This window comes from Xiphophorus hellerii, chromosome 6 (genome assembly GCF_003331165.1).
Source record: "Xiphophorus hellerii strain 12219 chromosome 6, Xiphophorus_hellerii-4.1, whole genome shotgun sequence".
NCBI classification, from domain to species: Eukaryota; Metazoa; Chordata; class Actinopteri; order Cyprinodontiformes; family Poeciliidae; genus Xiphophorus; species Xiphophorus hellerii.
The window spans coordinates 3261447-3283792 of NC_045677.1; the positions used below are offsets into that span (position 1 = coordinate 3261447).

A 22346-nucleotide genomic window follows, 5' to 3' on the forward strand; every position below is an offset into this window, starting at 1 on the left:
CAAAGTGGGTCCTCGAGGGCCGGCATCCTGCAAGTTTTAGTTCTCTCCCTGGTAGAACCAACAACCTTTTCAGCAGGTCAATGTTCTTCATAGGCCTTCTAACGAGCCATCATTGAATCCAGGTGCGTTAAACCAGGGAGAGAACTAAAACATGCAGGGTGCCGGCCCTCGAGGACCCACTTTGGGCCCCCCTGCTCTAAAGCTTTTCATAGAACGGCTGCATTTATATAATTACACATGAGTGGACTCTGTTCGCCTATGCTGTGTCAATTCATTTGCTTTTTATATTGTTTATTTCATGCTAGGGATGCACAATATATCGGCTTTAGCATCGGTATCGGCCGAGGCTAGTAATTTTTTAACATATCGGCCCGATAAATAGAACCAGGTCGATATTAACGACTGGTGTGTATTTCCGTTTGTGAGTGTGTTTTAGAAGTGTGAGGGGAGGGGCTCGGTCGTGTGTTTTTTTGCTTTGTGATTTTCGGTCATGTGACGGTGATAGTGATGCAGTTGCAGGATTGTGACGTGCTTCACAGGGAAGCGATGTCAGCAGTGCGGTTGCTTTTAATCAAGTCAATCAATCAAGTTGATTTGTACATCACATTTCAGCAACAAAGTGCTTAACATTGTAAAAACTCTAAAAAAACTAAAAAAACATCATAAACACACCAAACAGTTACCAGTTGAGAAACCAGTTACAGACATCACATTTTGTCACGTGCCATTGATAAAATAATTATTATACATCAAATATGTTGGTCAATGTTCCATTTATTACAGTTCAAAAGCAGCTTTACGCAGGGCTCAAGCTTTGATTTAAAGGAACTCAGTGTTTCGGCTATTTTGCAGTTTTCTTGAAGTTTGCTCCAGATTTGTGGCGCATAGAAGCTGAATGCAGCTTCTCTGTGTTTGGTTCTGGTTCTGGGGATGCAGACACCGGTACCAGTAGGGGCTTCTACACGGTGTCGAGAGGGTAGGTGGATATAAATCTATATATTTAAAAAAACATTACATTGGTAAATATCAGTTATCGGGGTATTAATATCGGATGTCGATATCGGCTCACATTTTCACATTAGCACAGTGGCGCTACTTCACAGGTTAGCATCACTTAGTTCCTGTTCTGACAAATAAAATCCACATGAAAAAAAACCTTAAGGTTTGTTTTTGAGGGTCAGAGGTCATCAATTTGTTTATGAGATACTGTCTGCTGGACACCGCAGGTGCAGCCAAGACGGTCACCGTCTCACCTAGTTAAAATCAAGACAACAGTTGACAGGCTGCTGCTGCTGCACTCTGCTTCTCGTAAACATTCACACACATGCGGTGCAAACGCTGCAGCCTCAGGTGTATTTAAAACTACTAAGAGGCCCCCCCCCACACACACACACACCCCACACTGTCTCAAGGGCCAAAAAGGGGTTCGAGGTTGAGCCTGAGAAAATAACCTCATGGCTTCACTCAGTGCAGAGGGCTTTATTTAACCCCGAGAGCTCATGATCCACACCTCAGACAGAGGCAGACAGCTGCAGCAAAAAGGGAAAGCATTTATATATATGTATATATAAAAAACAGAAAGCCATACCACCACTGCACTCACTCCCAGGCTGCCATCACTGCGGGCCTCTGCTTCAATCACATACCCCCTTTAATAGTCAGAGAGCGAGAATCAGGCCTGTGGTGGAGGCGGGTGGTGGTGGGGGGTGGGGAGGGGTGAAGGGGACGCAAGTGAGAAGCCTGTGGCAGCACTGATAGCGTCCTATCGACTCTGCCTTTGGTTTCCTGTTCTGAGTCAGTGTGTAACCCGGGTCTAGCATGTTGTCACACTGCACTGTCCCTGTTAGGGCTGAAAATAATCAGAGGCTCACATTTACTGTACTCACATAGTCACTCAAATGCATCATCAAACCTATCCGTACGGAAGTTTGGGAAGACTGGGAGAAGGAGAAGGTGAAGGTGGTGTTCAAAGCTTTTAGTCTCGTTTGTCTTTTGATTGGTAAAAAAAAAAAAAAAGTGTGACCTTCTTATTAGAGGACGAGGTGAGAGTTTGGCCATAAAATTCTAATGCAGGCAAAGAGTTTTTCAGTTGTTTCCCTCTATTATTATTATTTATTTATTTATTTATTTATTTATTTTTTACAAAAAAAAGGGGGTCAAGTAAAGGAATCGGTTTTTTTAAAAGTTAAACAACAGGGCAATTTATTTGTAAAATTTGAGCATGAAGTGTAAAACAGGGATTAAAAGCCCCCACTCCTCAGCCCCCTTAAAGAAGAGGGAAGTCCAGTTTTAAACGGCAACATGATTTATTTCAGTTCAATGCAAATGCAGAACGATTCGAGCTCCACTGCACTCTTTTATCAAAGCATGAATCAGTGTTTCTGTGTTTCTGTCATGGCTGACTAACAGGAAAATTCATTTCTGAGGGGAGGGGGGTAGAAAACAAGAATGTGTGTTGTGAAAGAGAGAGAGTAAATAGGCGTCAGAGTCAGTGAAGTGTGGTTCTTTTAGAAGAAAGCTGCTTGTGGTGACTTTCTGCAGATTTTGGGGAGCATTTAGACACACACACACACACACACGCCAACACTAGGACAGAGTGTGTCCTCAGAACTGGGACATGGTGGCTGCAGTATCACGGCTCTGTGAGTATGAGACATGTGTTTCAGCTTCATGCCTATCTGCCTTCTGATTGCACTTCTCTCACTTGATGCAGCTGCTGCAAACAAACTCTGCTCCCACAACAAGCTGAAACAAACACAAAAAGAAAATCGATGCTGCTTTGCTTTTTCCTAACTGACCCCAAACTGTTTCCAGAGGCTCTGCAATGATTTGGATTCGCAGAGTCTGACAGATTTCTGCTGAAAATGTCCTCATGTGACTCAACCTGCGCTCACCGTTCCATTTGGTTCTCAAACTCTCCTTCCTGCTCCGCGGGCCGCCTGACTGGGCCTCAACCCGGCCCGATTCGGTTCGGCCCGGCTCGGTTCGGCCCGGGAAGGCAGCGCAGGCTTTAATGATGTAAAACAACAAGGCTGATGTTAGTGCAGGTAAGCTGAAGCAGTGTGGCTGTAAAGCGATAGCCGCACTCCCCACCGGCAGGCTGTTGTGCATCTCATTAACGGGATCACTTTTCAGCCGGGCCAACAGTCGGGTCATTATCCACCAGAACCGAGCCCGGCCTGAACGGCGACAACAAGCACGCTTTAAGAGACGCTGGAGTTCTTCTGTGACGAGACAGAAATATGAACATTTTAGGGAGTTTTATTGTTGTTGTGATGGGAATCTAAATGTAGGTCTGATTTTTAAAAATAATAATAATAATAATAATAATAATAAAGCACATCCTGATTCTTTTTAAACGAGCCGTAAGATCAACCACAAATCCGTAATTTTAAAAAAATGAATAAATAAAAACAAACAGCTGATTAGATTCTATAGAGGAATAGATCCAGATTAGTTTTAGCTTTCAAAATAACAGATATTAGTTTAATACTGTATATTAATATATTAATTAAACAACACATCAGATTGCAGTATGTATATGATTTTCTAAGGATTTTTAAAAAATTTCCTCTAGTATTTGCAAATATGTTTTATTGTGAACATTTTCGTCATTTAGCTTGTTCTCCAAACAGGATTCGGCTGTTTAAACCATCATGTTGACAACAGGCTTTGTGCTGTATTTATTATCTATCTATCTTTTTTTTTTTTTTTTTTAAATACTGCAAAAAATCCGCTAATGTTTTAACCTAAATATGTGATCTTGGCCTGGTGTGAGGGACAGACATTCAACAGGGGGCACTGTAACAGGACAACAATAAACATATTGATGGACATTTGAAAAAATAATAAATGTTGCACCTGAATTGCGCGTGTCATTTCCCCCTCATAGCGTGGACAATTCCAGGTTTGCTCCTGTCTACAAACTATAAAATTCAGATTAATTACAAACCCACTTTATATATATATATATATATATATATATATATATATATATATATATATATATATATATATATATATATATATATATATATAAAGTATATTATATTCTATTTTTTGTTTTTACCCGTTTTTGTTTTTAAATCCACGAATTTAAATAATAAACCATACTCATGGATATAATATCCAATCTATCTTCCTCGGAGTGTCCACGTCATCTATAGATGGCAGAAAGTATCAAAGGATGTAACTAATGTAACTCCCGGTGGAAAACCGGGGGGGGTGGAGGGGGTCCGCCACGCTTTTGGCAGCCTGCCCCCTGGTGACATCTGGTGAACTGCACCGCTTGTTTTTGAGCATGCGTAATGAGGGGCCAGAAATCCCAAACGCCGTCTCGCCTGACAAGCAGTGGTGTTCCAATCTGTCCAGAGAGACGCTCCGAGCCGCTTGGCGAGAGAGGAAGAGCCGAGGAGCTTCAGAGTCCCGCACCATGCCGAGGTCCTTCCTGGTGAAGAGCAAACGGGCCCACAGCTACCACCAGCCCCGCTGCCCGGACGATGGCTACGCCAGGCTGGACACTCTCCTGGCTCACGTATGCGCAGGTGGGTACATGTGTGCTTAATTATCAATGGGAACTGTAACAGAGGAGCGAGTTTTATTTTCGTTAGTTAGGTTGTCTGTTGGTTTTTGTTTTACTTGTCAGTGGAAATGATTCAAATCTACATAAAAGGTGCGCTTCCCTGTCAGCAGCCAGCAGGTCTCCGGGGGAGCTCGCGACCAAACTGGAGCCCGAGGAAAACCCGAGCGCCGGCAGAGAGTCCTCGGGCTCGAGCCGGCGGTCCCGGGGGTCGCTGTCCTCCAGCTCCCCGCTGAGCTGCGGCGGCAGCGGGTCCGAGCCCCACTCCGACTGTGATTTCTGGCGCCCGCCGTCTCCGTCCTCCTCACCAGGTCTGAGACAATCTCATTTTATCCGGAAAAGCTGAAAAGTTTGTTGGAATCTCTGCCGACTTTTAATCAAATAGTTCCTAATATTTTCATTCATATTAATCGTTTTAATTTCCTGACCTGTACTATTATTATTATTATTATTATTATTATTATTATTATTATTATTATGATGATGATGATGTATTATATTTGAAACGACAATTGACAAAGATTGAGGCACAAATGATAAAACAAAAATGATTAAACCAAACTAATTTCTTATTTACTCTGATTCTTGAATATTTATGACAGAAACAATGATGTATATCTCCAAGTTATTAAAAGTAAATCTCCTAAATACCCCCTTCTCCCTCCTTCCTCCCCCCAGACTCGGAGAAATGCCCCACACCCGCAGCGGAGGACGCCCCCTTCAACATCCCGCTCCTTCCTTACTCCTGGTCGGCGTACTCCGGCGCAGATCTGAGGCATCTGGTTCAGGGGCCCTATCAGCGCCGGCGGCATATCCGGGGCCACGGGGGGTCCCATTCACCCGCAGCGGGGATCTACGGGACAGAGCACGGCGGTGGCGGTGGCGGCGGCAGTGAGCGCGTTTACCCGCAGCGGGGCCTCGGGTCCGGCTGTTACCAGGAGTATTCCCCGTGCGCGGCCCGCGGGATCTACAGGATGCGGGTCGGGGGCGAGCTGTACGCGGAGGCCAAGCAGAAGGAAATCAAATCTGAGGAAGACTTTCTGCACTCTAACGTGGAGGAAAACGGATCCTACAAGTGCATCAAATGCTGCAAGGTAGCGCTTTACTACAAAGACAAATCCTGTTTTAATCTGGGGCTGTCTTATACATTTAATTTAAATAAAAGGAAAAAAAAAATCATTTAAAACGTATTATATTTTTTTCCCGCCATACGTTTCTAATTTTATTGTATTTTATTTCCCAAAGGTTTTCTCCACGCCCCACGGCCTGGAGGTGCATGTTCGGCGCTCGCACAGCGGGACGCGGCCTTTTGAGTGCGGGATCTGCGGGAAAACCTTCGGACACGCAGTGAGCCTGGATCAGCACCGAGCTGTTCACTCCCAGGTACCAGCCTCAGGCTGAAACCACACAGGAATACGATGCTCAGGGGCCTTTGAGGGCCCACGTGGTCAGGATTCACGCAAAAGGCCCTGATGACTCTTTCATTATTATTTTTAGTTATTATTTTTAGTAAATAGCAGCTCATATCGGTGGAGTAAATTCAAATGAGATCAAAAAGTTCATTTGTTTCAGCAATTTAACACATGGAACTCATATTATACAAAAAGATGGGACACCGTGACAGAATTCAAGCGTTTTTTAATTAATTTTGATGATTATGGCCTATTGTTCATAAAACTCCGCGCTAATTTCTCTAAAAGAGAGAGAAAAAAAACATGTATACAGAAAATTTGGACTTGCCAAAAATACTAAAGATTTGGAATCTTTAGTATTCCAGAAGGGGTCAGAGGCCCTCTTGCATAGATTCCTGGAGGAATGCGGTGTGGCATGGAGGTGATGCGCTGATGGCTCCTTCAGCTGCTCTCTGAGCTCATCTTCCGTCTTACTGTCACTTAGTCAAATCACAGCAACATCAGAGTTATTAAAGCAGCTTTTGGTGCCTTTGGCAGTAATTAGGTACCAAGTCCAGCTGGAAAATCACCTCAGAATCTCCATAGAGCCGGTCAGCAGGAAGGAAGGATGAAGCGCTCTAGGATTTCAGATGACGTGTCTCTCCAAATCATCTCCAGCTGCTTTCGTAATTTGTTTTTTTTTTAACGCTCATTAGAAAAGGTTGAAAAGATGAAATCAGCAAAATTCAAAGTATTTCCCCAATTTCACATACACACATCGACGCTATTCGGTGACTCATTCCAAACCGATGGATGGAAACACGCCTAACTCCCATTTAGCATTTTCTATCTTTCTTTTTTCTATATATATTTTTTCAATTTTAAAAGTTCGCTCGAAATTCACGATAATTAGATGAAAAACATAACTAATGATTGGAAACAAAAAGCTGGGCCTCAAGCAACATGGATTCTGCTCATGTTGCTTCTGTTCATGAGTCTTCCTCCAAACTCTTGGACTTTGGTTTCTAAATAAAATGGAAACTTTACTCCTAATATCCCGGCTAAGATGCTTCTCACCTCTCTGGTTCAGGAGCAGCTACACACAAACTTCACGAACCCTTGAAATAGTTTAGCCTCACCATGCGCCCAAGGCAGGAGTTTGGCCCTGTTGCCTGTAAATCCTTTCCTACCAAAGCTTTTCCTTCCACTCAACTTTACAAGACAACACTCAGATACAGCTGTTTGTGAATATTTGGTGGCTAACCTTGGAAACTGTCAGTGACAGTCGTGGACATCTGTTAAGTCATCAGTCTTCTCCATGATTATGTCATAACACAATCGTAAAATGATTTTATTGGTACCAGCTGGAAGCCATAATCATCAGAAATGACAGTAATATATTTTGTGTTATTTTCTCTGTGTGTGTGTAAATAATCACTATTTGAACAGAATTACTGAGATACCAACCTGATGACTAAATTCAGATTTATTGAGTAGGGCTGCCTCCAGAAATACAGATGAGACCAACTAAAAGCCCAAACTTCAATCTTACAAAGTTTCTGTGTAAATATCTTTAAACACACTTAAATAAGACAAAACTAACTTACAAGTAAGATCTAGCAGGTTGTTTTTTTTTTTAAAAGCCATTAATTTCTTAATATTGACTCAAAAAATCTGCCACTTCCACTGGCAGATTTTTTCACTTATAGCAAAAGTATCTTGTTTTTTTACACGTTTTAACTTGAAAAGGGTATTTTTTGCTCTGTATGTCATTATTATTAGATAATATCTTTAAACGATTGGTGATGTGATTCTTTGAACAGGAAAGGAGCTTCAGTTGTAAAATCTGCGGGAAGAGCTTTAAGCGTTCCTCCACCCTCTCCACCCACCTGCTCATCCACTCAGACACTCGGCCCTATCCCTGCCAGTACTGCGGCAAGAGGTTCCACCAGAAGTCCGACATGAAAAAGCACACTTTCATCCACACAGGTGAGAAAGACGAGCCACTTATGTGCAGTACATACATATATACATGTATATGGGAATAACATGAAGAGATTCATCTCCTCCTCCCAACGTGACCGAACGTTTCAACCGCTTGTTCCCCGCTGCAGGCGAGAAGCCGCACAAGTGCCAGGTGTGCGGGAAGGCTTTCAGTCAGAGCTCCAACCTGATCACCCACAGCAGGAAGCACACGGGCTTCAAGCCGTTTGGCTGCGACCTCTGTGGGAAAGGCTTCCAGAGGAAGGTGGACCTGAGGAGGCACAAGGAGACGCAGCACGGACTGAAATGAGCCGATTTCCTCAGATTTCCACTGAACATGGGCCGGCGTTTTCGTTTCCTGTTCTGAACTGCTGTTTTTTTTTTTTCTTCCTATTTAACTGATATTTATCATTTGTTTTCACAATTATTATAAAAATGGAGCTAAATGATACATTTCCAAGATTGAACATTTGGATCAGCTTTATAAAATGTCTTCTATTTGTTTATATAAACATGGATTAAATGTTAACTTAAAGGTCTCCTATGCTGATTTCCTACCCCCCAGCCCCACACATCCACTGTGGCTCCCCACGCGGGGCGCCATCCTTTCAGGGGAGTGGCACAAAAATTAAGAATAATTTATATGAGCTGTAACCCCCAGCAACAATTAGCAAACATCTGGTGGAGCTGTGCATCTGATGAGCTCATTAAAGCAGCTACTTCTCAGAGCAACGATGGGGAAGGGTTAATAGAGGAACCATGTTATGATGACTTCCTGTCAGAAAGAGCAGCAGTTTCTTAAAGAGACGGAGGCCCAATTTCAACGCGTTCAATTATGAAGACATATTTGATGTACAGCAGTTTTATAACAACCGAAGGTGTCATAGTTACATGATTGTGCCATAAAATTGCACTGTGGCTGGAAAACACATAATAAACAGAACCTGTCTGACCCCACGAAGTAGGGCCAAACATCTCAAAACACAACCTGGAATAAAGAAACTTAAGAACAGATGAAAACCAAAATCTCATCAAAATATTCTGTGTATTGATGACAACAGTTGAGATTTTGGAAGGTGTTTGTCCCGTTTCATCTGGAGTTAAAGCAAGACTGCACTTCAGGAAATCGTCATAGCAACAGTCACACAAGGTGTTGGTGGGATGATAGTTTGGGCTGCTTTGCTTCTCCAGGACCTGAACCACTTGTCTTAACTGATGGAACTAAAATCCTGAGGGATTTTTTCCCCCCCTGCCATCAGGTCATGACCCTAAGGAGAAGCATACTTGGACTATGCTGCAGAACCAATGAGCTGTTGGATGGGGGAAAAAAGCAAACCAAACAGTTCTATGAATATAAGCGGGACAAAATTCCCCTTCATCAAAGTTAAAGAATCATTACCAAGTTTAAAGCAGGTTGGTTTGGATTGTTTTTTTGTTTCTACTAGAAAAAAAATCTGAAAACTGCATTTTGCATTAATTAAAAATTCAAATGCATGTCAAATCTGATGATTTCAAATATTTATGTGAACTCTTAAGTTATCTTTTCACATCACTGCATATCTAGAGGGGCATAAGGGCGGGCCCGATTCACACTAGAACAACCTGAGAGTGTCACTGATGTCCTCCTCTCTGCGTCGCTCCGCTGATTTTTCAGAGCGTCAAGAAAAACAAGAAGCTCTATGTGAAGTCATGCAGACCATCAATCACAAACTCCCAATCTGCATGGCAGCTCAGAGCTCATATCTCACACATTTAAGCAGAGGAACGTTTCGCAGCGTGCGCCATCTGGCCAAAAATAAATATTCTCAGGCAAAGCAATCATTCACGTCCCCATATAACAAATGACATGGAGGGGGGGGGCCCATAAAACGCAACGTAAAGGAAGTCTGCAGGATTTGAGCAACTTTTATTACAGTAGCAGAGCCTCTAACTGCAGCAATAAGCGGCCGTGTGGACATGCTGCTTTCACTGGGGAAAAGCTGGGTGTGATTTTTCGTTGCCTCTGCCTTGGTTAAATATTGAAACCTCAAGGATGTGATTTGCACATAGCCGGCCACAGATTGTGCACATTATCCGGCGCCGCGTCACATACGAGCAGACGCGTCGAAAAACTTTAAATAGATCAGACCTTTTATTAGCCTCATTTATTCACTGTAAAAATTTTTTTTAAAAAACAAGAAAAACTGTTAAATGATTCTTTTAATCAAAGCCACAATTAATGTTCCACCTGCTGTCGACATACATGAAGCCCAACAGATTTACTTTCAGAAGTGGAGGATTATGGATGTTGCTATGATGCACTATTTTGCATACATTTACAAAACTTGCTTCACGGGTTTATTCCAAATGTTATGGATGAGAAGACAGAAAAGAAAGGAGGAAAGAAAAGAAGAAATGTAGAGAAAAAGTTTAAAGGGAAAGAAGGATGGAGAGAACACGCGTCACCACTCCGCGCCAGAAAGAGAGAAAACTGGACGTGTTTCAACAGAGAAGAAATGTCAGATGTGTTGTTTTTTTACCTCTCGTTAGTGAAGTATGTTTATATAATGCATACAAAATGAGTAATTATCGATCTTTGGCCAGAACTGCAATATTAATATCAGATATTGGTATTGAACCAAATTTCACATCGGTGCATCTCCAGAACATTTTTTTCTTCACAAATCTTTGCCAGTGGTGGAAATTAAATAATTTGTGCATGAAGTCCGCAGTCTCCACTTTGACTTTTTACAATTACTTTTATTTGGTAAAAATTTAATTCTCACAAAACACACACAATCGTCATTTCTTTAAATGATCAGTTTTTAATCTGATTAAAAATATTCACTATACATCTTCAGGTCAACTTTTCAGGATTTAAAGAGCTCAACCACGCTGAGAAGGTCGTGCTGCTGCAGGCCGAGCTCCTCCATCAGAGAGTTCAAATACTGCACTGATGCCAACACCTCCAGGGCGTCCCGCACCACCGGAGACACGAAGGACAGCCTGGAGACGAGAGAACACACACACACACACAGCAGACTGTGGGACCTCATGGCACGTCGCTACGCTAACAGATCACATCAAATGGAAAATACAGCTTCAGATTGTAAAATCTATTAGGATTTTGGCCTTTTTATAGTAATAAAAACCTGTTTCACAACAACTTCTCTATCACACACACTGTGTGATGTCACCTCTCCTTCCAATGTAAATAATTAGGAGCTTTTATGGAAAAAAAGCTAGAAAGAAATAATGACTGAAGTTCTTAAAGAGTTCAAGAGCAATAGAAAGGGGGAGCAGTAGGTCGTTTATAATTAAACTGAAAAAATATCGGCCACATAATCTCTGATCAGTGCATCTGTAGAAATAACAGAGATCAGTGGACACTGTAGGAACATTACACAGAAACGGAGTTTGAATAAAGCAGTTGTTGACTCTAACCCAGTGGTTCAGACTGCATTCCTCCAGGGCCAGAATCCTGCAACCTTTAGCTATACTACAGCAAAGGTATGTTAACCTCCTCAGTTTAACCTGAGGAAATGATAAATAAATTTATCATTTATTGTGATAAATTTGTTACCGTGATAAGAATTTTGTCTTGACCAATTCCAGTTAATGATCTTACCTTAAAAAGAAGTAATAAATAATTCTTATCACTTTTATTGTTATGATCATATTACCACAAAATATTGTGATAAAACCTAAAGTCCATATCAAATACCCCTAATGTAGAATATATTTTAGATGTTATATTTACCACATAAAACACATGAAAATTTGTATTTTTAACCTGACAAAATGGAAATCATCAAATTCTTGCCCTTGAAGTTTTGTCCCTAAGCTCCGCCCCCTTCCTCCCTACCTGTCCGTCCTGTCGTCTCTCCTGGACTGGAGCGGCTCTGCCGGTTAATCTCCGGTTCAACTCAGGGTCTAGTGTTGCAGCTACAGGGGGGGTATCTATTATTCAGCTGGCCCAAACAATAGAGGCCAGACGAGCTCCACAGCTGCCACGCAGTGGACAGATAAGACAGCACAACAAATTATTCATGATGGAGGAATGGAAGGATGGAGTGGAAGACGAGTTCAATGGGAACCGATGAAATCATAGAGCGCCGCGGCGGCACGGGACGGCCCAGCCACGTTTGGTGAACAGCGTTTTAATATAGAGGCTCTTTATGAGTCAGTAGCCACTTCAATCTGAGATATGTAGGAGAAAAGTCACATAATGGGGTCAGGCGATTCATTGTTTTAGTGGAACTGCACTTTAAAAAGCCGTGATTGGTAGAAGAAAAAAGACAATCAGCTGTAATTGAACCAGAGGTTTACATATGCAGAAAGTTAATAACACACCCGTCCTTTAAAATGCTGGAACACCCACGTTCATCCAATTCAAGATAAGGGATGAAACGATTAATTTGATTAATCATGATGAATTGATTACAGAAATAGTCTGCAACTAATTTAGTAATCAATAAATCGTTAAGTGGAATATACAGACTCAAAAAAAAAGGTCATTCGCTGAAAAAAGAACAGAGTGGAAATTAAACCAAAACTGTACAAAATTAAAAAAAAATTTCAATCTATTGTTATTCAACCAATTATTCCAATTATTAATAGGTTAATCTAAAAAGAACTGTACTATGCTGTATTGATGTTAAGTCAAGCAGAAAGGTCGGAGCTTTTCACATGTTGATGTTAAGAAGATATTTTAGCTGCAGATTTATCTTTTGCTACAAATGATGAAGAGTTCACTAAAGGACTGCATCTTAGGCAATAAAATGATTACTGTCTTTTTTAAAAAATGAACTGAATTATTTGTTTAATTGCATCTTTTAATGCATTTTCAATACTGTATGAAAAGACTATTGTGATTTAATAACAATTCTGCAGAATGAGCCTAATTATTTTTTGATTAATCGTCAGAATAATGGATGTATAATCATCGTTGGCTATTCAAGAAGTTTTCCAGTCTTTGCGGTTCCTTTCTCCAGCGAGGCCGACACGCCGTACATATCTCACACTCTCAACAGGGCTTACCCTGAAGGTAAGCACTGAGCAAACAGAGCTGGACCAGTGAGGCAGCCATAAATCAGGATCAGGTGAGGCTTTTCCCAGACCGGCCGGGCCCAAAGAGTGTGTGCTGTGTTTAAGTGTGTGTGTTTCGTTTGACAAAAGTGTGCCTTCTGTGGTGGATCACGGATCCGGAGAGGAGGCAATCAGGCCAAGATAAAGCTGTGTGTACTCAGATGGGAGCAGCACGGAACTGTTCACGCACGCACACGCACACACACACACGCTCCTATGTACCATATGGCATGGCCAAAACAATGCTCCAGCTTGTAGCGTCTTGGGTAAAATGAAATGAGAAGCAGCGTGTTGTGAACTCACAGATGCAGAAGCACCACGGCTATCAGCGTCCACTCTGGGGTTTTGTGGATGATGTTGGTGTTGCTGAACCTGGAGACAGAAACATAAAGAAGCAGAGGAAACCATAAGATCAGGTTAAAAACATGATGCAGCAGAAACACACTCTGTCCAGAGCAGCTTTTTTAAGTCATTTGTCACATTGCACCTTAAAGGTGCAGTATGTAACTTTTACAAAAAACATGTTTTTACATATTTGTTGAAACTGTCACTATATTGTGACTGTATAGTATGAGATAATCTATGGAGAAAAACTGAGCCTTTCCCTTCCTATACTAACTAGAAACAACCAATCAGAGTCAGGAGGAGGGCTTTGGTGCTGTCAGTCACCTTCTGTGTGGTGCTGCTCTTCCCTTTCTACCCTCCCCTCTTGATCTTTGCGACATTCTAGCCAGCAGAGAATGTTATGAATGCTAGGGCTAAATTAGCATGGTCACTAACGAAGGCGGATAAAGGGCTTTCCAGTAACGGCCATTGGAAAGCATTGATTGACAGCACTAAGCTCCTCCTCCTGGCTCTGATTGGTTGTTTTGGTCGGCAGTGGTGCATTTCTTCAGACGGCAATAGTAGCTCAAGGAAGATGTGGAGGAGATCAAACCTTTCAGAGATTATCTGGTGACAGTTTTAACAAATATGGAAAAAATATATTGCTTATAAAAGTTACATAATGCAGCTTTAATGTGACTTTCTGCAAACAGAGAAAAAAAAATCCTGATGAACACTACCAAACACCCCACTGTTGGGTTTTTGATAACTGGACTTCCTGCAGGAAGCTGGACTCTGGAAGTGTTTGCTCTGCTTGGTTAACTTTAAATAGACCATTTCTTGCCAAAGTATTCACACCCATTGAACTCCTTAACATTTGAACATGTGAAAGTAAGAAAGGTTTCTGCATTTTATTGAGATTTTATGTGACAGACCAACACAAGCAAGAACACAGGTGTTGAGTGGAAGGAAAATGATACACAAATAGAAATCAGTGTCACATGTATATTGTATATTCAGCCCTGCTTACTCTGATACCCTAAATAAAATCCAGTGTAACCAGTTGGCTTTAGATATCACCTAATTAGCAAATAATAATAATAATAATAACAATAAAGAACACAGCAGAACGTGAGAATGATTGGACACAATTATGCCTTTTTAAACCAACAGTTCAGTTTTACTGAACTGGACTGTCACAGTTTTACCACAACACAATAAATAAATAAATAAGTAAAGCAAGCAGATATAATCACTTGTGTTTGCAGAAAAAAAGTGACATTGCTTGAATTTTAAGTTCCTAAAGAAAGGCTGATAACATGGTATGCTATAAAGTCAACAGTTAACTATTTAAACCAAATGTCCTGCCATGCCTCTACCTTTCCAGTAGAGGGCAGCAAAGCTTAACAAATTAATCCAAAAATGTGGAACTGAATTAAATGACCAGTTGACTTCATAATTCAGTTGCATAATCAAACTCCTGTTTTGTTCTTTATTAATCAGAATAATCTGATCCTGGTTTATTTCATGTCTCGTCACACTGGATGACTCATTGTTCTTAGCTTATGCTTTCCATTAAGATCTCTGAACGACCTCTGAACGACCTCTGATCAGCTCAAAATCTAACATACTTTGACGGATCAAAACTGGACTAAATTACTCTTAACTAAAGGCAAGCTCTTTGCGAAGGTCCAGACTCACATGAAACATGGGATGTCTGGAAAGACCTGAAAACTCGTCTTCATGCACACGCTCTGTCCAGTCTGAGTGGAGATGTTTTAGAAAGAAGAATAAAGAAGAATTTACGTCTGTAGCTGGAAGAGATGAGGTGAAGCTGTAATTATTACAATAATTCCTTTCACTTCTAAACTATGGAAAATTCTAAACTATTTCACTATATCACTTTGTGTTGGTCGGTCACATAAAGTCCCAATAAAATACAACCAACAAAATGTTGCCTTACATGTTGTTGCTTGTAAGGTAACAAAATGTAAAAAAGTTTGGGAAACATTACTATTTTTGGAAGGCGCCTTATCTTGTATTTATTCGCCAAGTTAATAATTAGCAAGTAAATCCACTAATTGTACCATTTTATAGCACTACAAAGTCACTGTGTTAACTTCAGTTGTTATAAAAATGCTGTATAAAAGAAATTTAACTCTTTTTATAATTGGGACTCTGTCTTTTTAAGAAACTTCTGGTCTTTCTGAAACTTTCATAAAGTCATGACAACATGGCTCCTCTGTTAACTCTTTAACGTCTTTACCAGCATTACACTGAGAAGTAGCTCCTATAATGAGCTCAACAGATGTGTAGTTCCACCAGTTGTTTGCTAACTGCTGCTGGCTAGTCTGAAGGAGCCGAATGGGGGAGTTGTGGGGAAAAAAATCCCACACATGCTCCAGGAAATAAACCATATTTCTTACAAGTTAATTGAGGCACAAACAAAGAGAATGGAGGATTCTTCCTAAATTTAAAGCTAAAAACGTAGATTTGCATGAAGGTTTCCAATGAACTTCAACTTCAAACAGAAATAATCTCCTAACATGTGTGTTTGTTCTAAAACTACAACTCAACTACATGTAGGGAAACTGGAGCCCTGTCAAGGGAAGTGTGTATGAGTGTGTGTGGCGCTCTGACCTGAAAGTCCTGACCAGGTTGTTCAGGTCCGTGGAGAGGTCACTCATGGTGAGGCCCACCGGACCTACGATGTTCCTGAGACTGTGCAATACATTCTGAGGTTAAAACTAATAAACAATATTAAAAAAAAGATCATGTTCATATAATACAGTTGTGATAACACATACATATACATACATACACACACACAAACGTACCAGCTGCTGAGTTTCTCCACTGTAATCCGTTTCTGGATGAGGTTCTGAGCCTGGGAATCAATCAGCGGCAAAACTGGATCCTTTGATTCTGTCTCCTGCATAACACACAACATACAGCACTCAGTTCAATCAGATATGCGAACACTCACCATATGAAACATACATACAGGCCTGTTGCAATAAGCAATAAATCAAAAATGATGAATTAAAACAAGATCAATAATTTCCATTTGTAAAAATTTACCATTTTTCTCTTTTCTCTCTTTCTACCAAAAACCAGATGACAGAAGTTTTCAGTTTGGTGCGTTGGTCTCAACTAGCCCTATTTGTTTACAGAGACATCATAATTCATTTTATTTGTTGTTTCTGTTGTTTTGTTTATTCATTTTGGATATTTAAAATGTCTTCCAGTTCCAGTGTCAGATGTTCATTAGAATTGAAAGTTTATCGATCTTTGAGTTGCTGAAGATGTGCTATATAAATAAAATTACATTACCTACCCTTTGAGAATGTGTTTTTGCATTATACTGCCTTTACCATTACCGCCTAGACTGTTTCAGGTCTATTGGAATTACATGAATTACAAAATTATGATAGATAATTTTTGCATATTTAAAAAAAGAGTATTATGAAAATCTGACTTTTTTTGACATTTGCATACTAAGATATTGTTTTCTGTATCAAAAGTAGGCCTGTCACGATAGCAAATTTAGCTGAACGATTAATTGTCTCAAAAATTATTGCGATAAACGATAATATTGTTTGAAGACCTTTTTACACTGATTTAATGGAAATGACGTAATAATGCATGTGATTTCCTGCCAAAGATAGATACACTTTATTTTCAAAAGAACACTAAACACTGGAACTGATAAACAAAATAAACAAAACAACCAAAAATAAAATGGATTCTCAGTCTTCATTAACAAAAAATTTACTTGAAAAGAAACTAAACAACATAAAGCCAAAGTGGAAATAAATACTGCATTCAACCAAAAGACTGCAGATTATGAAGTCTGTATATTATGTTGCCCTTCAGTAATAAGGGCAACATAATATACAGAAATAGAGAAGATGGGCACATCGACTACCTGTTGCAATAATTCACACTACATGATTTTTTGCTCCTATTTTTCCCCTTACAACAATCTTAGAACGTTGGTCGTTCTAAGATTGTGTGGTGTGTTATCGTAGATCGTCGTTGCAGCTCCGATCTAAATCAGGGGTTTTTCCCCACTGGGAGCTTAACGCAGCCTGTTGAATGTGACAGGCAGCCAATCAGAAAGCGCGGATTCTCCTCCCTGCTTTCTGAGGGGAAATTACAGATGGGAATCCCAAACAGCTGACACAGCGCAACCCGAAGTCCAGCGGACATTAGAGATGATATGTGGAAACAACATTAATGTTTATTCAACATGCAAAGAATATAGAAATGACAAGAGGAGGAGGTGAAGCGAAATTGCTACTGCAGTTGATAAACCCGGTAACTTTTCAGCTGTTCTTCGTTAACAAATAGGTTATAATGATTTTCATTCAGTCAGGACTTTACGCTGACACTAGCCACATGCATTGCAGGTAGATTGTAGTAAAGCATTGATTAATGCCTGGTTTTAAAATTAGTTCACTGAACTTGTAGCCATTATTTTGTGCCCATTGTTGGACACCACATGGCAGGAACGAACCCGATCGAACCGTTATATCTAGGATTTCTGTCGGCTAATGTGTGGTCTCTCAGGTTTTGAAAATGGGCCGACAATCGGCCGACAGCTCTAAGATCGTGTCGTGTGCGCTGGGCTTTACACTAAGGAAATGAGGAAGGGAGGGTCAGTGGAGAGCACCGGAGCAGAGCCCTTTTTCATTCAGTGTCATTAACAGAAAGAGAAAAAGGCCGGAAGAGACGATAATGCCGATAATTAAAATGACGTCGATAGTTTTAATTTATTGTACGATTAATTGATTTATCGTTTATCGCGACAGGCCTAATCAAAAGTGAAAAAAGTGGATCGGTGCATCCCCACTTTATACAGAATGACGCAAAGTTCCACCATGCCATCTGTCCAGCAGCAGTGTTCCTCCGCTCACCTTGCTGGGCGTTATCTCCTCCTCAGGCAGAATCCACGTCCCTCTGTAAAACTCTGTGACTCTGAGCTGCAGTCGCTCAGTCTCCTTCCACAGCGTCTCGTAGTCCGGAGCTGCAGCCGACCGCCCCCTGTCCTGCTCTTCGGCGCCTGGCTCCGTCACGTCGTCGTCCTCGAGGTCATCTTCGTCCAGCTCCTCTTTCTGCGTTTCCTTTATGTTGGAGAATGGGGATCCCAGAGAATGGTCGGCTCCGTACAGGAAGCTCAGAGTGTCGTCTGTGCACCACTCCTTTAGCGTCCTCTTCAGGCACGCCAGCAGATTGAGCCGCACCGTGTCAGGATTGGCTTCTCCAGTGTGGGTGTTCAGGAGATCCCGCAGCCCAGCTGCTCCTCTCTGGCTCATCCCCACCTGGGTGATGCTGAGAGCCGCCAGGTTTGGAGCCTGTTTGCTTCCAGCTTCCAGCAGGTCAGAGTTGGGATGGACTCTCTCTGACACGCTACACTCGTTCAGCTTTGCTGTGGCCTCCTCCACAGGCCTGTTCTCAGGAGACGCATCATCTCCTCCTGCTCTCCCCCTCTCCTCTGGGTCGTCGATATGTCGCTGCTCGCTCTGCTTCCCGTCTCCGTCTGTGTGTTTGGGCAGGTCAGCCCAGCTCACCTGGACTTTCCGGTGCTGGGGGACCACGCTGGAGACGAAGTCCTGCTCCTGTTCGCTGTCGCTGCTTTGACTGAGGTCACTTCCTGCGGCGCTGCGCTCAGAGCCAGGAGGGTCCTGAGGCGGGGCAGCCAGGGGGTCCTCAATGTCCTCCTCTTTGAGGCACCTCTCGGACAGCAGCACCTCCTCACCAGAGCTCCCACTGGACGGACACACACGCACACAGAACACACCTTCAGTCTACTTAAAACCTCAACTCAAATTGATGCAAAAACTGATTTTCAGGTGTATTTTCAATTGTAGGAAATAAAAGACATTTATCCTTAATAACTAGGAGTGCACCGATTTTCTTCATTTTGGGCCATCAGCCGATTCTTAGATGTGAAGGAGGAGGAGTGAATGCTGCAAGTCAATGACTCAATACAATGTGGGTTTCCTTGGAAATCTTTTAATCTGCTTTGAACAATTAGGATCTATTGGACTGTTTGTGTGATTGAATTGGAAAGACTTTTTTAGCCTTTTTTGTCAATTGGCGCGATATAGATAAACTAAACTTGAAACTGATCTCATCAAACTCCGCAAAGGTCAGAAAAGAACATTCTAAATTCAAGTATATTTGAGTCATGTGCAGTTCATATCATTTGATGGGTTTTGTTCAGTGTTTTTCTATAAAATAAGATTGGAATATTGCGGGTGCCTGGTGACATTATAACACCTGACAGTGTCAGCAGGTCAGGCTTTTTAAAGATCATGATCAGCCAGAAAACTGCATTTAGTGCAACCCTAGTTTTTATTAGCTTTAGTACATCAACTGCTTCGAATTGTTAAAATTGATATTTAACGTATGTCCAAATATATCAAAAAATACTCATAGGCAGTTTTTTTTCACATGACTTTAGCTCACTGTGTGGAAATCTAAAAGCAGCAGTACATACCCATCTCCTTTCTTCAGCAACCTCACCTCTGGGGGACTGCCGAGAGACATAAAGCAAAAACAATGTGTTTTACATTCCAAAATGGTTTTCTGAGAACAGAGAAAAGAAAAGAAGCCGCGCACCTTTCATGCTGCCTGAGCCAAAGAGGCGTCTTCGATATCTGCAGCTCATAGTGTTTGGAAGCTTTGTAGCAGAAGTTGCTGCAAAAACACTAGACACAAACAGGAGTGCAGCTTTATAAATATGTCTCTGAAAAAATGACCTGATAATAGTAAGGAAAAATAAAAAGAACTCACCTTTCGCTCTGTGATGTCATAAACCCGGTTTGTTTTGGTAGATATTTTAAACCGTTGGTTTGGGATCTAGAGATTGAACAGTGTAGATGAGTCATGACAAAGTGAATCTGAACTTTTTAATTGTAGAGTTGTAGTAAGTTCACAGGTCAGGGAAGACCAGGCTAAGAGTTCTACCTTGCCCAGTTTGTTTGGACATACAGGATAACCACAGAGTTTGGCGATGAATCTCTCCTCCACAGTGTCTTTGTAGTTAGCAGGAGTTATGAGCTTGGCCTGTGAGGAAGAGAGAAAGAAAGTGAAACATGATATTTTTCATTTATTTATTTTCAAAAGAGGAACTTCCACATCTCTAAATATGAATTGTTGGTCCTATTACACCTCTTTCAAGCATAAGAGGATGACGCAATCAGCAGCTGTTTGCAGTAAATATAGCTGTTGGTACACGTTTGATTGGTACTGTGTGACATGAAGAAACAGCCATCACCATTGATAATGACGCTATGAAGAAGCTTCACTTTATGACTGAATAAAGTATTTTTGAGCTGAACCATTTCAGTCAAATACAACAAAAACATGGCTGCCCTGATTTTTAGAAATTAGCTTCAGGCACATAAAATTAAAAACATTGGTGAAGTAGTTTGTCCTGACAGCCCATGCTACCTGCTAAGTCATACCAAAGTTGTTTTCTGTTAATGTATTTTACAATGACAGAATGCTTATGCCACTTTTGTCACATAGAACAAAAAAGCTGAATAAATATCCACAAATAGTGGACAGTCCAGATTCATTGAATGATGTTGTCTCACATTCCTCAGACATATACAGTGAAATATAAATCAATATAAAGAAAGTAAGATCAGATACATACACAGTCAATCAGGAAGTCTTCAGCCACGCTGTCCTCTAGGAGGCGCTCCACTACCTTCAGGGCTCTCCTCTCCAGCTCCAGCTTCTCCCTCAGCCTCTCCTTCACTTCCTCTCTCCTGATAAATAAAGCACATGTTGACATTTCCCAAATACTGTCTGAGCTGTGAGCCTGAAAGGCTTACTAGCGTAAACTGTTTTCACACCTCCTCGCTTCTTCTTCGGCGGTCCGTACTTTGACGCATTTCCCACCTGTTAGGCAAACCAGAACAGAGTTAAAGATACTTTCCTCTGGTATCATTCTCTCCACCAACTGATGCGTCCTGGCCATAAAAACACAGCTGCGTAAAATAGTCTGGCTTTCCACAGACGGAGTTTCATTTAACACAGTTTTTAAAAAGCATACTAAGAAAGAAACACAAATTCTGCTCTGGGTTTATTTGCACCAATGGCATCACAACAGGCAGCTGATTCTACTTTTAGTCAAAAGTCAGAACTTCCAAGTTACCAATCAGAAATGAAAGAACTACCACTGAAATATGAAAATTATCTGTGAAACTTGGGGATCTCGCACGATATGGCTGCTGAATAAATTTGTATTGCATTAAAGCAGCAGCACATATAGTGCTGTAAACATGTTTGTTCAGTGTTAGCAACTCAATAATTAGCTAAATACAGTTAGGTTCAACTTGGATGTGATGGGATTTCCAGATCCAAGCGCTAGACAAATTGAAGCACTACTAAACACTGTGGAGCTATGATGTTTGAGAGAAGTCAACATCAGTTTAGAAAATTCAAATTCAAATATTTTGCTGTCATACACAGCTCAACTCCTTTGAAGGTAAAATTTGATGAAAACCTCCAAATAAATAGTGGAAAACACCCCAGAAAAACACAAATGACTTCTTCTGAATTACTCTATCAACTGCTGTATACCTTGTGTGATGTCACTACAGCGCATGAAAACTTGTTTTGGGGAGTTATTACTTTTAACTAAATTACATTTAATAAATAGAAACACTAACTGTGAAATTTACAACACATGACAAACTATATCTAAAGAGAATTTAACTGAAGTTACAATAAAGTCGGGCACGTAGCTTTAAGTAGCACATAAAGAAGCTAAAAATGGCGGCTACATTCATGTTTGTTTCAGCCGGACAGTAACCTGCTCTTCTGTTAGCTTGTTAGCAGCCATAACAAAGCTGCTCTTCAGGCAACAGCCTGAAAATTGGACCTTTTTTGGAGCTTTTAGCAGAACCTCCTCTCCTCCTCCTCTCTTCTGTCTCCATGCTGCCTGTTTTCTCTCCGTTCAACTCTGACCCCGTGACGTTCCC

General features: G+C 41.2%; 2 protein-coding genes and 1 long non-coding RNA gene across 4 annotated transcripts in view; 2 read left to right on the top strand and 1 right to left on the bottom strand.

Moving 5' to 3' along the window:
* The window catches only part of LOC116721749 (uncharacterized), a 19384-nt gene extending 7100 nt beyond the window's left edge, over positions 1-12284 (top strand). Inside the window, exon 3 of the long non-coding RNA XR_004339681.1 lies at positions 12270-12284. This is a non-coding gene — a long non-coding RNA (uncharacterized LOC116721749). The remainder of the gene's footprint in view (positions 1-12269) is intronic.
* On the top strand, positions 2488-8492 carry gfi1aa (growth factor independent 1A transcription repressor a). Of its 2 annotated transcripts, none has more exons than XM_032565660.1 (7): positions 2488-2642; positions 4372-4544; positions 4690-4890; positions 5258-5673; positions 5825-5962; positions 7794-7959; positions 8085-8492. In XM_032565660.1, the coding sequence occupies exons 2-7, from the start codon at positions 4433-4435 to the stop codon at positions 8261-8263; spliced, it is 1212 nt and encodes a 403-aa protein (XP_032421551.1). In that variant the 5' UTR covers positions 2488-2642; positions 4372-4432; the 3' UTR covers positions 8264-8492. The 2 variants fall into 2 exon arrangements, with proteins under 2 accessions (XP_032421551.1, XP_032421552.1); XM_032565661.1 differs by having other exon boundaries at positions 4693-4890.
* On the bottom strand, positions 10738-22346 carry rpap2 (RNA polymerase II associated protein 2). Its single transcript, XM_032565659.1, has 12 exons — positions 22247-22346; positions 21216-21261; positions 21014-21128; positions 20320-20418; positions 20146-20211; positions 19972-20060; positions 19850-19885; positions 18264-19116; positions 16182-16276; positions 15985-16065; positions 13324-13392; positions 10738-10938 (listed from the first exon to the last, which is right to left on the bottom strand). Exons 1-12 carry the CDS (start codon positions 22299-22301, stop codon positions 10803-10805), a joined length of 1740 nt encoding a protein of 579 aa, XP_032421550.1. The 5' UTR covers positions 22302-22346; the 3' UTR covers positions 10738-10802.

Excerpts from the sequence above, each read along its gene's own strand:
- rpap2 (XM_032565659.1), bottom strand. The coding sequence starts at position 22,301 with ATGGAGACAGAAGAGAGGAGGAGGAGAGGAGGTTCTGCTAAAAGCTCC. Across the intron at positions 21,262-22,246 it reads TGCTAAAAGCTCCAAAAAAG|GTGGGAAATGCGTCAAAGTA; the intron begins GTCCAATTTTCA and ends TTTGCCTAACAG. Across the intron at positions 13,393-15,984 it reads AACCTGGTCAGGACTTTCAG|GTTCAGCAACACCAACATCA; the intron begins GTCAGAGCGCCA and ends TTCTGTCTCCAG.
- gfi1aa (XM_032565660.1), top strand. The coding sequence starts at position 4,433 with ATGCCGAGGTCCTTCCTGGTGAAGAGCAAACGGGCCCACAGCTACCAC. Across the intron at positions 4,545-4,689 it reads CCTGGCTCACGTATGCGCAG|CAGCCAGCAGGTCTCCGGGG; the intron begins GTGGGTACATGT and ends CTTCCCTGTCAG. Across the intron at positions 4,891-5,257 it reads GTCTCCGTCCTCCTCACCAG|ACTCGGAGAAATGCCCCACA; the intron begins GTCTGAGACAAT and ends TCCTCCCCCCAG.